We start from the raw sequence: 16,910 nt of genomic DNA on the forward strand, positions 1-16,910 counted from the left end.
TCTTTTTGAGTGTTAAGGATTACACATACTAATAAGCAGGCACTGTACCATTGAATTACACTCATAGTTCCGAATTGCTGTCAGGAAGAAAATTTTGAGTTTTAACACACTGTGGACTGGCCACTGATTTTGTTTACAGAAAATTGTAACATCCTTCACAATCAGATAACCTTACCCTGGTCACAGATTTACCAACGGATGCTAAATATTTTAGGAAGTCACTTAAACAGATGGCAGTTACTGATGAATTTACATACACATCAAGTGGTTGAGGATTCCAGCCTCATGCTTGCCTGGTTCATGGTAAGGTTCATCAGAAGGATCAAGAAATGGGTAAACATGAGTATACCTAAATTAAGACTGAATAAGACTGGTAATGAAGGCACTTAAATGTTTATTGAAAAATGCATTTAAAAGCATGTGAGTACAGGTTAAGTATAGACTGCAAGGCCTTACTCCCTAGGCCTGTAGATTTAGAATTTAATCAGCATTTTCAGTAGAAGTCAAGCTACGATTTTAGGGTAACATTTAAGTACTAGAAAAACATGTCAAATATCACTAGTCCTTAAGAGTGAAAGAAAATCCTGTCATATCCATTAGGTGTGGTAAGAGCACAGAAAAATGAGAAAATAGCATTTCTGGCAGGAATGCCAAGAAGTACACCATGATGGAAGAGTTTGGTTGCAGATGGGGTTAGCCAAGTGTACAAGGTCAGGGACTCCATTCTCAGTCACACATGACCAAGTTTGCTCAAAAAGAATTATTTTGTCTTAGTAATTGGGCTGCTGTAACTAAGCACGAATAGTTTTATAAAACACATTTCTCAGATTTGGACGTTGGGGAGCCAAGATTATGGCTCTGGTAGGTTGAGTTTTGGGTACCTTGTTGCTGTTTATTGGTAGAAGGAACAGCAGAGCAAAAAAGCTAGCCAGTCACCTGAAGACTCTTTAAAAGGAGACCTAGTTCATTAGCTAAGGCAGAGATCTCAAAACTAACCCTCTTAGTATCACTTTGGTGACTTAAGTTCAGTACATGAATTTTGGTGGCATTTAAGTTAACACGTGTTAACTCTAGCAATTCTACTTTGGTGTATGTATACATTGAAAAGGAGTGACTTACTTGCACATCTGTATTCATCGCAGTGGTTACAAAACGACCAAACGAATGGATAAACAAAATATGGCATACATATACAATGGGATATTCAGCCATAAAAGAAGTTGGCACCTAGTTACAGGTGAGACACAAAAGGATATTTATAACATGTGGAGTGAGATTTAAAAAAAATGAGTGAGCAATGGCAGCACTGATGCCCAATTTTTACAATTAAGACATTTAAAATGGATAAAATAACTTTGATGTGCATTTGGCCCAATTAAAGAGGTGAAAAAGCAGGCACTTAACCCCCCCTGACCACCCCACCCCAGAAAGCAAAAGCAATGCTGGAGGAAAGAGGCTACACTTTTCTTGCACAAGGCAGATTGGTGCCGATGCCAGTGTGGACTCATTCCCTCTGGTGCGGGAGTAAGTGAACGTCTGATGGTTTTTCTTCTCCCCAGTGTGAGATTACTGATAGGATAAAGTTAAAACAGCTGATAAGACAGTAATGTGTTTTTTCTTTCCTCACAGTGCCATGACATTCTAGGTCAGGACTTTCACAACTGTAGGCTGAGTCTGGTATTTTGGGTAACCTTTAGATCTCAACCAGCCCATTCCAGACTATCTACATATCTTTTGTGTATCATGTTTCTAAACATAATATTCTAATTTAATCTTCACAGTGGCACTAAGATTTACATTGCACAGGTGAGGAAAACTAAGATAAGAAAACATTTACATAGCTGGTAAGTAGAAGAGTCTGCCTCCATAGTTAGGCTGACTGAATCACAGGAACAGGTAGGCATGGAAACTGATACTTGGAAATTTCCCCAAACCAGCAGGAGACTAGCAGGAGTCAGATTCCAAGCTCAGGAACCATTCTGAGATGGATAGCTACTTCCTGTAGGTTGGGCTTAGACTTTTCTGAGATTATAGGAACCCAGGTCCAGTGTTTCTGTGATGTCTGCTGGCACTTGCCACACTATCTAAAACTTACTCAGAGTACTACTTCCCTTGCTATAAGGGACCTAGTATTAGGATATGTAGACCTCATTATAGGACTAAATTAACTTTAAGTCCCACAAGGACAAATAGTTGCTTATATTTGGATATATTGGTTGCTTATTGGTTCCTCTTCTAGGTGAGTAGTTTCAAGATCCAATAAAAGCTTAGGTGGCCTGGTGCCAGTGACTCATGTGTTTAATCCTAGCTACTCAGGAAGCTGAGACCTGAGGATCATGGTGTGAAGCCAGCCTAGGCAGGAAAGCTTGTGAGATTCTTACCTACAATTGGCTACTAAAAAAGCCTGGAAATGGAACTGTGGTTCAAGTGGTAGAGCACTAGCCTTGAAACTGGCACCCCCACTTCCCAAAACGGAGTTACAGGTGAATTACCTACGCTAATGGTCTATACCACTGTTCTAGGCAGAATGGGGGTCTGAACTCAACCTCGTGCTTGCTAAGCAGGTACCCTACTAGAGCCACATCCCTAGGCTCTTTTGCTTTATTTTTTCAAATTTTTATTTTATTTTTTCAGATAAGGTCTCAGTTTTGCAAAACTGGTTCAGATTGATCCTTTAAATCTGCATCCTGCAATCCACTCTTACCAGTGGTTCTTGAACTTGATGGTGCATCAGAATTACCTGGAGGGCATGGTGGTATACATCTATAATCTCAGTGCCTGAAGACTAACACATGACACTTGCATTTGAGGCCATCTGGGATACAAACCAAGACACTCTTAAGAGCAATAAAGCAAAGGGCAAAGAAAACCCTCCCCAAACCAGATTTTGGTTCCATGGCCCAGAATTTGAGGTATGCAGACAGAGGGCCTGAGGATTTCTATTTGTGCTGCATTTCTAAGTTGGTATAGATGTTTCTGCCTGGACTACACAGAACCTCTTTTCTTTGCCTTTCCAGGGATTCTGATGACCACACTGAAAACAAGAATTATACTTTTGTCAGTTTATTAAATTGATGTCTTAATTTTCGAAATAAGCACTAGCTACTACTTGAGTGAGATTCAATGTTATTGTGATTGTGTTCACAAGTTAGGGACATTTTCCTTACTTCTCTGTTATGAATAAGACAAACCTTGTCAGTATCTTTTAGCACGTCATAGCTTAAAATTCTAACAGCTTGAGATTTAGATTTACAGTTTGCTATTGATGAGACCAGGTCTGGTCTTGACAGTAAAGCCACCATCAAAAGCGGCATTAAGAACTTCATCTAGGCAGCTTGCTGTGACAAAACTTAAATCCTGCTTCACATTGCTTGGGATTTCTTCAAGGTCTTTTTCGTTCCTTTGAGGAATGATGATTTGCTTCAGTCCTGCTCGGTGGGCGGCCAGCACTTTATCTTTAATTCCACCTACCTGTGAGGAGAAAGATAGTTTTCAAAGTTTGTGCTCATCTTGCCTAGCCCTCCCTGCTTTCACTGAATTAAGACATCTAAGCCTCCTTCCGTTATGTTACAGTATGAACAAAGAAGGCCACAGGATGGTTCAGTACATAGTAGCAGTTTTCCCCCTTTTAATGGTATTAAACTGACTTTTTTATATACAAATACCTCCATTCTTCCCCCCCTTTTTTTTTCTGTGCTGGTCTTGAGATTTAACTTAGGGTCTGGGGGCTATCCTTGAGCTTTTGTACTCAAGTCTAGTGCTCTACCACTTGAGCCACCATTCCACTTCTGGCTTTTTTGCTAGTTAATTGGACTTAGGATCTTAAGGACTTTACTGTCTGGGCTAGCTTTGAACTGTGATCCTCAGATCTCAGCTTCCTGAGTAGTAGGATTACAAGCATGTGCTACCAGTGCCTCTATCCTTTTCTAGACAAGTATTTTATTGTAGAGATTAAAATTCCATTCCAATCACAGCAGTCTTGTTTTTAGGCTGATTCTGAGAAAGTTTTGATTATGAATACTGTTGCTAACAAGAAGAAAGCATTTTGAAAGTTTTCTACAGTGCTTAGTTTTGTTCGTTATTTCTATTTTCATAAGCATAAAGCCAGGACCTTTGTGCACCCAGTGCTAAAAACCAAAGAATATTATAGGTTCCCCTGGGTGTTTAAAATATAACCACAATGATTCCTTCACAAAAAAATAGGCTCTAGTGTCTGCTGTTCCTACCCTTTGAATATGGGCCAGTCTTTGGGACTCAATTGTAAGAAATAAGAGTGTTATGTAAGAAGCTGAGATTGAGAGGATCACACTTCTAGGACAGGCTACTCCAGGCCAATAAGTCTCCATTTCCAAGGAGGGAAGAAGTCCTCAGACTTCATCTCTATGGAGGGACGCTGACAGTGGTAAACGCCTGTCTTCCTAGCAATGATGACAGAAACAAAGTACTAGGACCGAGGGTCAGGAACTTGCCATGGCAGGACATGAGACCCTAGTCCTGAGTTCAAAACCCTGTACCATGGGGCTGGGAAGGTGGCTCAGTGGTAGAGCGTTTGCCTTGCATGCCTGAGGCCTTGGGTTCAATTCCTCAGCACCACATAAGCAAAAAGAAAAAAAAGCTGGAAGTGGCGCTGTGGCTCAAATGGTAGAGTGCTAGCCTTGCGCTGAAAAGCTGAGGGGCAGCGCCCAGGCCCAGAGTTCAAGCCCCACGACCGGACCCAAAAACAAAACAAAACAAAACAAAAAATCCCTGTACCATGGGTGTGTGTGTGGGGGGTGGAGTTATGTTGGAGTGATGTTGTATGACTTACTTTTTTTTTTTTGGTCAGTTGTGGGGCTTGAACTCTGGACTTGGGCACTGTCCCTGACCTCTTCAGCTCAAGGCGAGTATTCTACCTCTTGAGCCGCAGCGCCACTTCTGGTTTTCTGGTGGTTTATTGGAGATAGGAGTCTCATGTTCTTGCCTGGGATGGCTTTGAACCTCAATCCTCAGATCTCAGCCTCCTGAGTAGCTAGGATTACAGGCGTGGATCACCAGTGCCCGGCTGTTGTATGACTTTCAAAGTTAACTCATAAAAAGAGCTGCTACCTGGACTGATCTTTCTCAGATCAGTTGGCCTGGAACTAGGGGGTTTGTGTTTGAAGTTAGAGACCTGGGGCCTCCTGCCCACAACCCGGACTGATTTGCCAGTTACTGTGCATGAACCGCTTTGGATACAGATCTAGCCTCAGCCAACCTTCAGATGCCTATGACCTGGTTGGTACCTTGACTGTAAGATGAGAGACCTTGAGCCAGAAGAGCTATCCCTAAATTCCTGAGCCATAGAAACTTTAAGAACAAGACATATGGCTCTCATGAAGAATAATCAATACCATCTAGACCATGTAATCCTTGGAGACAACCCTCCAGCCAGCTGTTCCAATCAAGATGAGGAGCTCTTTTGCTTTCCCTATAGCTGCCATCCGATCTCACTATTATCCTGTTTTGAAGAATGAAGTACATCTCAAATGCCTTCAGAAAGAACATGAGATAGACTGATTCCTTATATGTACGCAAATGTCTTTGTTTTCACATTTATTTATAGTAAGCTGGGTTCACAATACTGGATTTTAAAAGTCTGAGGTGCTACACACTAAGTCACATGTCCTCAATGATCTGAAAAGCCAAGAGGCTGAAATCTTCCCTCGGTTAGACAGGTCCTTTCAACCTAACAACACTTGCACTTCTAGGAAATGTTTCATTATTTGACAATTTATTCTATTTTTCTGCTTGCTATAACCCCTGGATCTGTCATACTATTTTTAACTGACTGCAGTCTTTTTCTGAATAATTCTGGAACTACACTTAAAAATCCAAAAGGTTTGTCTAATTCTCTGCTTTTGAACTGTTTTCTTTAACCTTAGCAGATCTGCTTTCTTTCATGGCTTTGTTACTTTGAAACTACAGGACCAAAGCTGCCAGAAATGGGCAGTCCTTTGCATGGGCTGTTGTCTGCTCGGGGCATTAGGGGACCAAGTCTGAGGATTGTTCCACAGAGATATTCAGTGAATTCTATTCATGTTCTCTTGCTCTGTACCTCTGGTTCTGAGCCAGAACTTATCCTGCTTATCTGTCAGGAAGGCTGCCTCTTACCCATGGTTCTGATTCATCAGAACTAGCTGATTGGCTCCACTTGTTTTTGAGAACTAGACTTTATTATTTCCTTTTATTTCCTGCTTATTCTATTGTTAACACCAGACACTGAAGTAAGTTATTATGAATGAAGCACCACTCATTTACTTCAGTACACAGGTAGTATGAACTGCTATTACTTAAAATATAGAAGTTTCTGTGTAAAAAGATGAGCCATTCAGACCTACAAATACAGCATAATAAATGGAGTTTAGGATATGACTTTCTGATTACAGGAAAGTCCCAGCACTGCTATTAAAAAAGAAAAACAGAAGGGGGAAAAGAAAGGTCAGTATTTTTAGTAGTTTTCTTCCTTCTGTGCTTACTGTATCACCAGCTTACCTCTTTAGCCTTTTTTTCTTTTTAACTTTATTTTGAGATAGTCTCACTAAGTTGTCCAGACTAGCATCAAACTTGTGATCTTTCTGCCTCAATCTCCTCAGTTTCTATTCTATACTATTCTGTTATATAAACTATAGCAATCTGAGATTTCTGCAAGATTAGTCTTAAAGGATCTTGAAAAGGTAAGAACTGAAACAGTTATCTTATGTATACACACAATATATTTGAGGATCACTAATTAGAACAGACTGCATATGTCCATGTGGACTTATGTTTTTGATGACAACACTAATTTTTTTTTCCCTTGAGGAAGTCTTTTTAGGTGAGAAAACATGAGGAAAAATTGTTCGGTTTTCTTTTATTTGTCCAAAAGTTTAAAGTATGAATTCATTATAGGTATAAATACTGAATGGATGTTTAAAGCAGCCAAAGTTTTCACAGAAGGCAGACCACTATTAATTTAAATTTAAAAATACTTCTAATTTAATTAAAAAAAATTTAATACCACAGGTTTTCCCCATACTTACTGGAAGAACAAGGCCTCTCAGAGTAATTTCTCCAGTCATGGCTACATCTGAACGTACCAACCGCCCACTAAAAAGTGAGGCGAGACAGGTTACTATGGTAACACCAGCAGATGGTCCATCTTTTGTGACAGCTCCAGCTGGGAAGTGCAGATGGATGTCTGTGTTGTCAAGAAGATCAAAACTTCCAAAGGCTTTAAAAAAGGAAAAATGGATTTTAATGTAGAAAAATTAAATCTGCTTTCTTTTTCTGCTAATAAGTCAGAGACAAAAATTATTATTTTGTGTAAATGAATGCTAGAGAATGCTAGAGAATATTAACAGTATGATTAGAATGAGGCTCTGGAAGAATCAACTCATTCTATTCTATGTAGGTTTCAAAACAAAATAAACCTTTTGAATGTTTCTAGCTTAGCACTAAATCGAGTTCAAAAGCACTTCACTGACTGGTATCACTAATCATTTAAAACTCAGCTTAATCTCTGTTACCGATTGTGAGAAATTTTTGGGTCAGGACTTGGGAAGTTTTCCATTCTAGCTGAGCCCCAGCATGGCCAGTCCACATACCGTTGGTCAGGTGGTATTTCTTTGCATTGCTGCGAAGCCAGCTAATAGCAAGGTGAGCAGACTCCTTCATGACATCCCCTAGCTGGCCAGTCAGTGTCAACTGGCCTTCTCCATCCATTCGACTTGCCTCTACGAACATGATTTTCCCGCCTAATGGAGTCCAAGCTAAACCTATTGCCACTCCTGGTTGACTCAAACGCTCAGATACCTTGGAAGAAAGGAGAAAAATTATGAGACTGACTAATCACATTATTTTCTAAAAGCATGCTTTTTATATAGAAGACTTAGCTGCATGCATCAGAGTATATATTTCACACCATGCTTCTGAGTTATAACTGACCACTTACTGATGGCTTTCTGCCAGAAGAATTTTACCTTACCATATGGTAACTGATTTATTTTACTTTATTGTTATTTTAGAGGTGCTACACAGTGTGGTTACGTTTACATCTGTCAGGTATTAAGTACCTTTCCTTTTGTACAGTGTCATGTGTTTACTCATTCCTCATTCTCTCCCATTCCCTCCAATCTCCATCTGGTAACTGTGTGTGTGTGTGTGTGTGTGTGTGTGTGTGCGTGCGTGCACGCATGTGCGTGCACATTACCATTGGGGTTTGAACTCAGGGTCTCCTGTTCTCTCTTTTCTTTTTGGTTGGTCGTGGGGCTTGAACTCTGGTCCTGGGCGCTGTCCCTTAGTTCTTCAGCTTAAGGCTAGTGCTCTACCACTTAAGCCACAGTGCCATTTCTGGTTTTCTGGTGGTTTGCTGGAGATAAGAATCTCACGAACTTTCCTGCCCAGGCTGGCTTTGAACCATGATCCTCAGATCTCAGCATCCTGAATAGCTAGGATTACAGGTGTGAGCCACTGCTGCTCGACTCTCCTGTTCTCTTGACTTGCTTGTTTGTAGCTGGTGCTTACCGAGTTGAGACAACTCCAGCTCTGCTTTTTGCTGGTCTCACAGATTTTTCTGTCTAGGCTGGCTTTGAGCTTCAACCTCCTGAGTGACTAGGATTACAGGTATGATTGACTAACTGGTACCTGGCCTTAATAACTGATTTTTTGTTGTTGTTGTTGTTCGTCGTGGGGCTTGAACCCTGGGTACTGTCCCTAAGCTCTGCTCAAGGCTAGTGCTCTACCACTTGAGCCATAGCACCACTTCAGGTTTTCTGGTGGTTAACTGGAGATAAGAGTCTCACAGATGTTCCTGCCCAGGCCAGCTTTGAACCGTGATCCTCAGATCTCAGCCTCCTGAGTAGCTAGGATTACAGGCATGAGCCACTGATGCCCCACTTAATAACTGATTTTTAAGAGCCAGTTACATAGGCATTAATTTTCAAAAACCCAGAAGTTTTGCTTATTTAAATATCTTTAGACCTTATTTAATGTTTATTAAAATACTTCCTCTTTTATTGGTTATACTGGGTTTTGAATTCAGGACTTGGTGTTTGCCAGGCAGGTGGTCTACTACTTGAGCCATGATCCTCAAACACCTTTTGCCATAGCTGTTGTTTGAATAAGTTCTTGCCTTTAGGCTGGGGCTGGCCTGGCTGGCAACTCTTTTATTTTATGCTTCAAGCATAGCTGGGGCGACAGGCACACAGCACCATCACATTTTTATTGGTTTAGATGAGGAGTCTTTCAAGTTTTTTGCCTGGATGGCCTTGGTCCCCGATCCTCCCAATCTCCTGCTTCCTAATAGCTAGGTTACAGCATGAGCCGCTTTGCCAGGCCTATGAATCACCTTAGCAACACACATTTGAGAAATGTTAACTCCAAAGGTTAAGGGTGAAGGTGTGTCTTACAAGCCTCTAAGATATTACTGGACCACCATATATATACTTCCATTGTTGTTACTGCACAGAGGCTTCCTGATGCCCTAGATTCTTTTCCAAGGGGAGTCTTGTCTTTGTGTTTCCTGGCTGCCTATTTACTTATAATTTAATTTTATTGTCAAGGTGACATACAGAGGGGTTATAGTTACATAATAAGGTAATGAGTACATTTCTTTAAACTGAACTTGCTACAAGCCTGAGAATGAGTCTAGGTGATAAGTCATGAAGTTAACCATCCAAGTCAGGAAAGCACATACAAAGGAATAGCTGAAAAACAGCAATGTTAAAGTTTCTTGCCCTCCGAGCCTCCTAAGTCCCATCTTATGAATTTTAGTCATAGGAACTGAGTGTACGAAACCCTAAGCACATAGGAGACCTCTGGTGACAGGTATGGCCCTCACTAGGGAACCAGTAGGGTGTGGAGCTGGCTTATGGCGAACAAGCTACATTACTAATATTCATTATTTTTTTGCTTGTTATTCTTAAAAATTTTTGTTATTACAAAGGTGATGTAGGGGGGGAGGGGAGCAGTTTACAGTTATGCAAGTCAGGTAAAGAGCACATTTCTTTTTGGACAATGTCACCCCTTCCCTCTCTCTCTGTTTTTCCCTCCCATGCCCACCCAAAACTTGTATATTTCATTTTCAACACGGTGTTAAGTACCACTGTTGCATCTGTTCACCCTTTGTCTCTCCATTTTTGTGCCCCCCCCAGCCTCCCAAAGGTAAACAAACAAGATAAAAAGAAAACAAAACCAACAGCAAAGAAAAAACGCTGTTTCCACTGTTTATACCTGTTCCAGCAGGCTTACATAGTGAAAGCCCTCAAGTTCAATAGATTCCAAGGCATATTGTGGCACTGAAGCCATTGGGTACTCAACAGCCTATTTTAAAAGCTTGTTTTAGCATTGAACTCTCAACATAGGCTGGGCTAAGTTAGAGACCTGGAATGCCAAACACTAGTGTCAGCTAAGTTGTCACCCCCACCACAGATCATACTTCCTTCTGGCTTTGGTTCCTGTCCTTTTGTATGTTTAATTGAGAAGACACAACAGATCAATATACCCCCCAAAAAAAAAGTTCTATTTAAAGAAGCATAAACCAACTATTTATAAAATATCTCACAAAATGTGTTTTTCCCCCAACAAATCTATTCTCTATTCCCAAAAGACATCTAATTTGGGTAGGAATTTGCTAGGTCTTTCCTTCCCTCTTTCACTTCCCTCCCTCCCTCCCTCCCTCCCTTCCTTCTTTCCTTGCTTGCTTGCTTTCTTTCTCTATCATACAGCTTCTTCCTAGAGCAGGGAAACTAATCCTGAAGAGAGATTTTTTTTTTGGTCGGTCATGGGGCTTGAATTCTGGGCTTGGGCACTGTCCCTGCGCTCTTCAGCTCAAGATGAGTGCTCTACCACTTGAGCCATAGCACCACTTCCGGTTTTCTAGTGGTTTATTAGAGATAAGAGTCTCATGGAGTTTCCTGCCTGGGCTGGCTTTGAACCGCAATCCTCAGATCTCAGCCTCCTGATTAGCTAGGATTACAGGAGTAAGCCATCAACACCTGGCTTGTGAAGAGTGATTTTTTTTAATATACTAAATCATGCTGAATATAACAGAAAGGTATTTGGTATAGTTTTGATAGCCACTAATACCTGGTGTCTTGTGCATTGGAAGCTGAGAGTTGGGAGGACCATGGTTCAAGCCCAGCCTGGGCAGAGAAAGTTGAGAATTCTCAACTCATAGGTGGGTACATTATCACAAGCTTATCATCCTAAGCTATGTGGGAGGCTGAGATGCAAAGGATCTTAGTAGCAGGCTGGACTGAGAAGTCCACAAGACTGTCTCCAGAGGAAAGCTGGAAAGGGTGACGTCTATTCTCTCAGCCAGAATGGGAAGTTAAGACTCTAAAATAACCGTTGACAAAGAGGGCTGGAAACCTAGCAAGCCTGAGGGCCTGAGTTGAAATCTTAGTATTGCCTAAAACATTTGCTTTCCCAGACAACAGCAAAAGGATGGCCAAAGAAGCAGAAGTGAGCAAACAGCCCTGAGGAGGTGAAAGGCCCTGTCTGAGGAGACTGAACAGTGTTAAGATGTGAGAGGGAGTTTTCTGAACAGAGAAGGCACAGCAAGACCTCAGAACTGAAGGGCTGACCAGGGAATAGATTTGACTAACTGTGCAGACCTTCTTTCCAGGGACAATCATGGAACTTGCTCTGCTAATATAAAACCTGAGCTGTTAAAAGTGCTTTTGGGTATGCAGGATTGCTCTGCAGTGACGTTTTCAGCAACTGGCTTCTTTACAGCCTGTGTAGCACTTTTATATTCCTGTCAGGGCTGTTACCGCAGGCACTATCCATCTGGCAGCCTCTTTTAAAGTCTTTGTATTGATATCCTAAAGCCTTGAGTTCATGAATATTTGATTTTTCTAGCAGTGGATTTGTTTTAGGACCACCAAGAAAAGGGAAGGGCAGATGCACTTTCCCTTGGAAAGGTGCCAAGGTCTTCTCTGTCACTTCTTAAAGAAGCAGAGCAGCCACAGTCTGGCCTAACTCCCACACCAACTCCTGTACCATGAGAACCAGCTGCATCACATCCTTTCAGTGAGGCCTTTTCTAGTCACAAGGCCCAGTCTGCCTATGCAGCATCAAGGTGTCTTCAACAGAAGCTGCAGCAGGACATGGAAGCACTTACTACCATAGTTCTTTGTGGCCTTTCCATAGTGTGTTCATTTCTTTGCCCATTTCTAGCAGCTACAGCAGCTGATGTGGTTTGTATGAAATGCAAACGAGATAGAACCTTCCAAAATTCACCTTTGAATGCTTTATAAAACCCGCATGTCTATCTTATTGCTATTATTATTATTATTACCACTACTACTATTATTTGGATGCTGGTCCTGGGGCTTGCTTGCACTCTGGGCTTAGGTGTTGTCTCTTTTTTTTTTTTCTCAAGTCTGGCTCTCTACCTCTTGAGTCACACCCCTACTTCCTGCTCACAAACTTTTCCTGCCTGGATGGCTTTGAGCCACAATCCTCAGATCTCAGACTCCTGAGTAGCTAAGATTACAGGTGTGAACCACCAACATCTGGTTCTTCCTTCTCTTCCTTTTTCTCCCCTGTCTCTCTCCCCCTCCTCTTCCTCCTCCTCCTCATTATTATTATTATTATTATTATTATTATTATTATTATTATTATTATTATTATTATTGCCAGTCCTAGGGCTTGAACTTAGGGCCTGGGGGCTGTCCCTGCGCCTCCTTGTTCTCAAGACTAGTGCTCTACCACCTGAGCCACAGCTTCACTTCTGGCTTTTGGGAAGTTAATTAGAGATAAGTGTCTCATTGAATTTCAGGTACAGGTTGGCTTAAAACCTTGATCCTTAGATCTCAGCCTCCAGAGTAGCTAGGATTACAGGCATAAGCCACTGGTACCTGGCTCCTTCTATTAAGAGAAGTAATCACTGGGTGCTGGTGGCTCATGCATATAATCTAGGTACTCAGGAGGCTAAGATTTGAGGATCGCTGTTTGAAGCCAGCCTGGGCATAAAAATCCCCTTGAGACTCTTATCTCAAATTAGCTACTCAAAAACTTGAAGTGGTGCTGGGCTCAAGTGGTGGAGCACTAGCCTTGAGCACAAAGAGGCTCAGGGACAGCCTCCAGGCCCCGAGTTCAAGACCCCCAACCAACCAAAAAAAAAATTCATCAAGTTCAGAAGCCAATGCTGAGGCTTTAACACAAGGTAGGATACTTAAGTGGAGCCTAGAATAGTCATCCAACAGAATCCTGACCCATATTGGTCTTTTGTCACTTTGTAGTTACCTACACGTCTTAAGAGCAGTCTGATTTGTTTTGATGGCCTTCTCTTTGACTGTAGTCATCACGAGGAGATGGTAAAGGACACAGCAAGGCATTGTGCCGCACCCCCAATCAGAGTCTCCAGGATGTGGCATAAGTGCTCTAGGCTAAGCCTGAGCTGAGACTACACAGGTGGTGTGTGCCCATCTAGGCACCCTGGACTTCATGCCTTCTGCTACTCTCCCCTTTCTTGCTCTATCTCCCTCAGTACAGGGGGAATTCTTATTTCATTATTATCTGTCTAATTTTTGTTATTTTTGGAAGCTTTATTATATTCTACAAGGTACTCTGTGTTACTGTTCCTAAAATAGAAATCTAGACTAAGTTCTAGAACCTATTTTCAACCTGTTTAGAGAATTCCACAGGGATCTAACTCAGTAATGGAAGGATGCCTTCTTGTCTTTGCTACTGTTGGTTTACTAGGTCAAAAACATTTTCTGGTATAATACATTTGTGTAGCCACATCTTCAGTGAAAGTAAGGAACAATAAAGGGTAGTATATGGCTATTAAAAGTGGATACAATATCAGGATTATAAAAACCAGAGTTTTTTGGTGACAAGGGATAGGTATGTTTATAGGGAGTATGGTAGTTGTAAGAACTACTTTGTTCCTTTTTTAGGATTATGGTGGGTACTTTATAGATATAAACTTACCAAACTCTACTTATAACATACATATCTAATAACATACGTATCATGACTTTCACAAATTCACAAGTATCATCCTGCACCTGGCTTTTCAGTTCTTTTAAAACAACTTCTGAACTCAGGTAGTTTTTTGCAGGTTCTAGTAAGAAACCCACATACTTATGCCCCTAGCTTTCTCATCTACTGACATGAATTGCTGCAGCCTTCTAGGCTATAAGCTGTCCTAGCTTCACTGTTCTTATGCAGTTAGCATACCTTTGTTCTAGTACTACAGCCTTTGGCTTGTAAATAACAACCTTTTGACCCTTTCTTCATAATTCTCCATTTGGATCTATTCTGCCTGACTTTCTCAGCCTTTGTTCCTATTGTGCCATCTCCCTTCAATAACAGTGTTCTTGCTACTGGAGTTTTCCTGGCAAATATGCCACTGACTTGAAAACATCTTCCCTGTGGCATCCATATACCCCCTTTTAGTCACATCAATTCTCCGAAGTCATTCATAGCCAGACTTCTAGAAGCTGCCTTCACACTGTGTCCTTACCTCCAATTCTCTTTGCAGCATACTCTAGACTACCAAACTTTTCAAGATCCCCTACACACCCTACCTGGTGTTAATTTGATCCATCTTTTTGACATGATTATTCTTGATTCAACAACGAGAAATAGAATTTGATGTTCCCTTCTTCTTGAATCACTGCCTTGTTTTCCTGCAGCACAAAACTCTTGTTTTCCTCTTCCATGATAGTATGGTCCTTCTCTCTCTCTGCACTTTTTCCTATCTTTTTCAGTAGCTCCTATTTCCTCTATATGATTCCCAAATAACTGTATTTGTCAGACCTTGTTCTTAGGCTGCTTGATTCCTTGGGTGATCTCAAGATTTCTGAGGCTTTATATACCCTCTATATTCTAAGAATTCCATTATTTAATCTCTACATCTGAGCAATAGATCTGCATGTTCAAGTGGCAGCATTCACATGCCTCACAGGTATTTGATACTTAACATGTTCAAAAGAGCTCTATTTTCTTTGCAACAATCCTCTCGCTGCAGTAGCAGTCTTCCTTCAACAGTACCACCATACTCATGCCCCAGCAATTTGGCCAGAAACCTCTCAGTCCCTCTGGAGAGGTTATTTCTTCATTCCTTGTATAATCCATCAACAAGTTTACCTCTGTCTCTGTCAAGTCTACCCCTAAGACAGATCTTGGCTATAGGAAGAGTTATTCCTTACTTAAGAACATGGCTGTTTTCTTTGTATTAACAATCCAAATTTATATTTTTTTTTCAAATTTGTAATTATTTGTTTCCTTGTTTTGTCCTACCCTATTGCAAGGGAGAAGTCGTATTTCATCTACTTGCTACTGTAATATATTTGCTGAATAAATGAAATTCTTTCTAGAAGAAATGATAGACCCCTAACTTGTATCTTCTGGAGAATACAGGTATTTAAACAAAAAATAAGGTATCTTACATCAACTTTTGGAATACTTAACATGTATTCCAATATTCCTACTATAATCCCTCTGCATGTTCTTTACCAAAGAACATGCAAAGGAGAGAAGTGGTACATACTTCTAATACCAAACCTCAAACCCAGCCTTTGATCTCTAAGCTGAGACAGGTCTACCTGAACTATGTAGCAAGACCCTATCACAAAACAAAACAAAACAAAACAAAACCATTAAAAACAAAAGGAAAAGGAAAGAAAAAAAAGGAAAGGAAGGGACTGTCCTATGTATCTCTGAGACCTGCATGCAAAGAGCTCAGGTGTGTTCTGCTATTTCTCTAATTGAGTAAACAGCACAAACTTCGGTCAGCCAGGCTGTGAGCCAGATCTCAATATTGGCTCATGTTGTGGTTTCTGGCAGTTTACTTAAATACTCTAAGCCTATTTCCTTATCTATAACTGGAAAGACACCATGAATGAAGATTAAATAATAAGTCATTTGTAGAGTTCTTCCACAGATACTCAAATGGGAGTGGCCAGAAAGTGGGGCCCAACAGCTCCCCTTCAAAAATAGCACTAGAGTTGGTAAGTATATGTGGTAAATAAAAATCTAGTGTAGAGCAAATGCCTCATAGGATTTCTTTTACTTTTCTTCTTGCTTCTTCTTTCTTCCCTTTTCCTTTTTCTTCTTTGTCTTCTTTTTCCTTTATTTTTTTGGTGCCAGTCCTGGGGCTTGAACTCAGGGCCTGGGTGCTGTCCCCAACCTTTTAATGCTCTACCACATAAGCCACAGCTCCACTTCCAGTTTATTATTATTATTATTTTTTGCCCTGTCCTGGGGCTTGAACTGCTTTTGCTCAAGGCTATCACTCTACCACTTGAGCCACAGCACCACTTCTGGCCTTTTCTATTTATGTGGTACTGAGGAACTGAACCAAGGGCTTCATGCATGTGAGGCAAGCACTCTACCCATTCCCATCCCAACTTCTAGCTTTTTGGTGATGAATTAGACATGAGTCCCTATGGGGAATAAAGAAATGTTCCATAAATCTTAATTTTATAAGTTTCAAAGCTGAGTCAGAGTATGCTTAAGTAACTGGGGCTGATAGTCCTAAGACTACTGTAGGTAGAGACAGCAACACAGTCTACAGGGAGAAAAAGATGAGAATCTCTCAGAAATTGGATCTTTGATTCCAATATTGCAAAATGTCTGGGGAGTCTTCTTTCCATTCATGCTGGTAGATGTATTCATGTGTAAAAGCATAGATATTGCAAGGAAATAAATAGGTTTCTCCTGTGACATAAAAAAGAGCTGTTAAGCAGTGTTTATATAAAGTTCTCACTATTGTTCTTTTGGCTCTGCCAAAGCTGAGGGAATGCCAGCAATGTTTCCAAACGCACCATCAGTGAAAACAACTGGGAGAAAGGCCAGATAGAACAGAATACACCAATCTTTTGGCTTTATATAGTTTAAATCTCAAACTGCTGGAATGTACTAGAAGCCTGAGAGAAAAAGACCATAGGGCACATAGG

At 40.9% G+C, this 16,910-nt stretch overlaps 1 protein-coding gene across 2 annotated transcripts in view; it reads right to left on the reverse strand.

Annotated features, from left to right (window-relative positions):
* Positions 1 to 377: 377 nt before the first annotated feature.
* Lonp2 (lon peptidase 2, peroxisomal) overlaps positions 378 to 16,910 on the reverse strand; it is a 100,062-nt gene continuing 83,529 nt past the window's right edge. For both annotated transcript variants that reach the window (XM_070011919.1, XM_070011920.1), the window contains 3 exons: positions 7,602 to 7,809; positions 7,038 to 7,228; positions 378 to 3,471 (listed from right to left, as the gene is read on the reverse strand). In XM_070011919.1, coding sequence (XP_069868020.1) covers positions 3,250 to 3,471; positions 7,038 to 7,228; positions 7,602 to 7,809 — 621 coding nt within the window. In that variant the 3' untranslated portion in view covers positions 378 to 3,249. The remainder of the gene's footprint in view (positions 3,472 to 7,037; positions 7,229 to 7,601; positions 7,810 to 16,910) is intronic.

This window comes from Dipodomys merriami, unplaced genomic scaffold (assembly GCF_024711535.1).
Source record: "Dipodomys merriami isolate MVZ:Mamm:240054 unplaced genomic scaffold, mDipMer1.0.p SCAF_85, whole genome shotgun sequence".
NCBI classification, from domain to species: Eukaryota; Metazoa; Chordata; class Mammalia; order Rodentia; family Heteromyidae; genus Dipodomys; species Dipodomys merriami.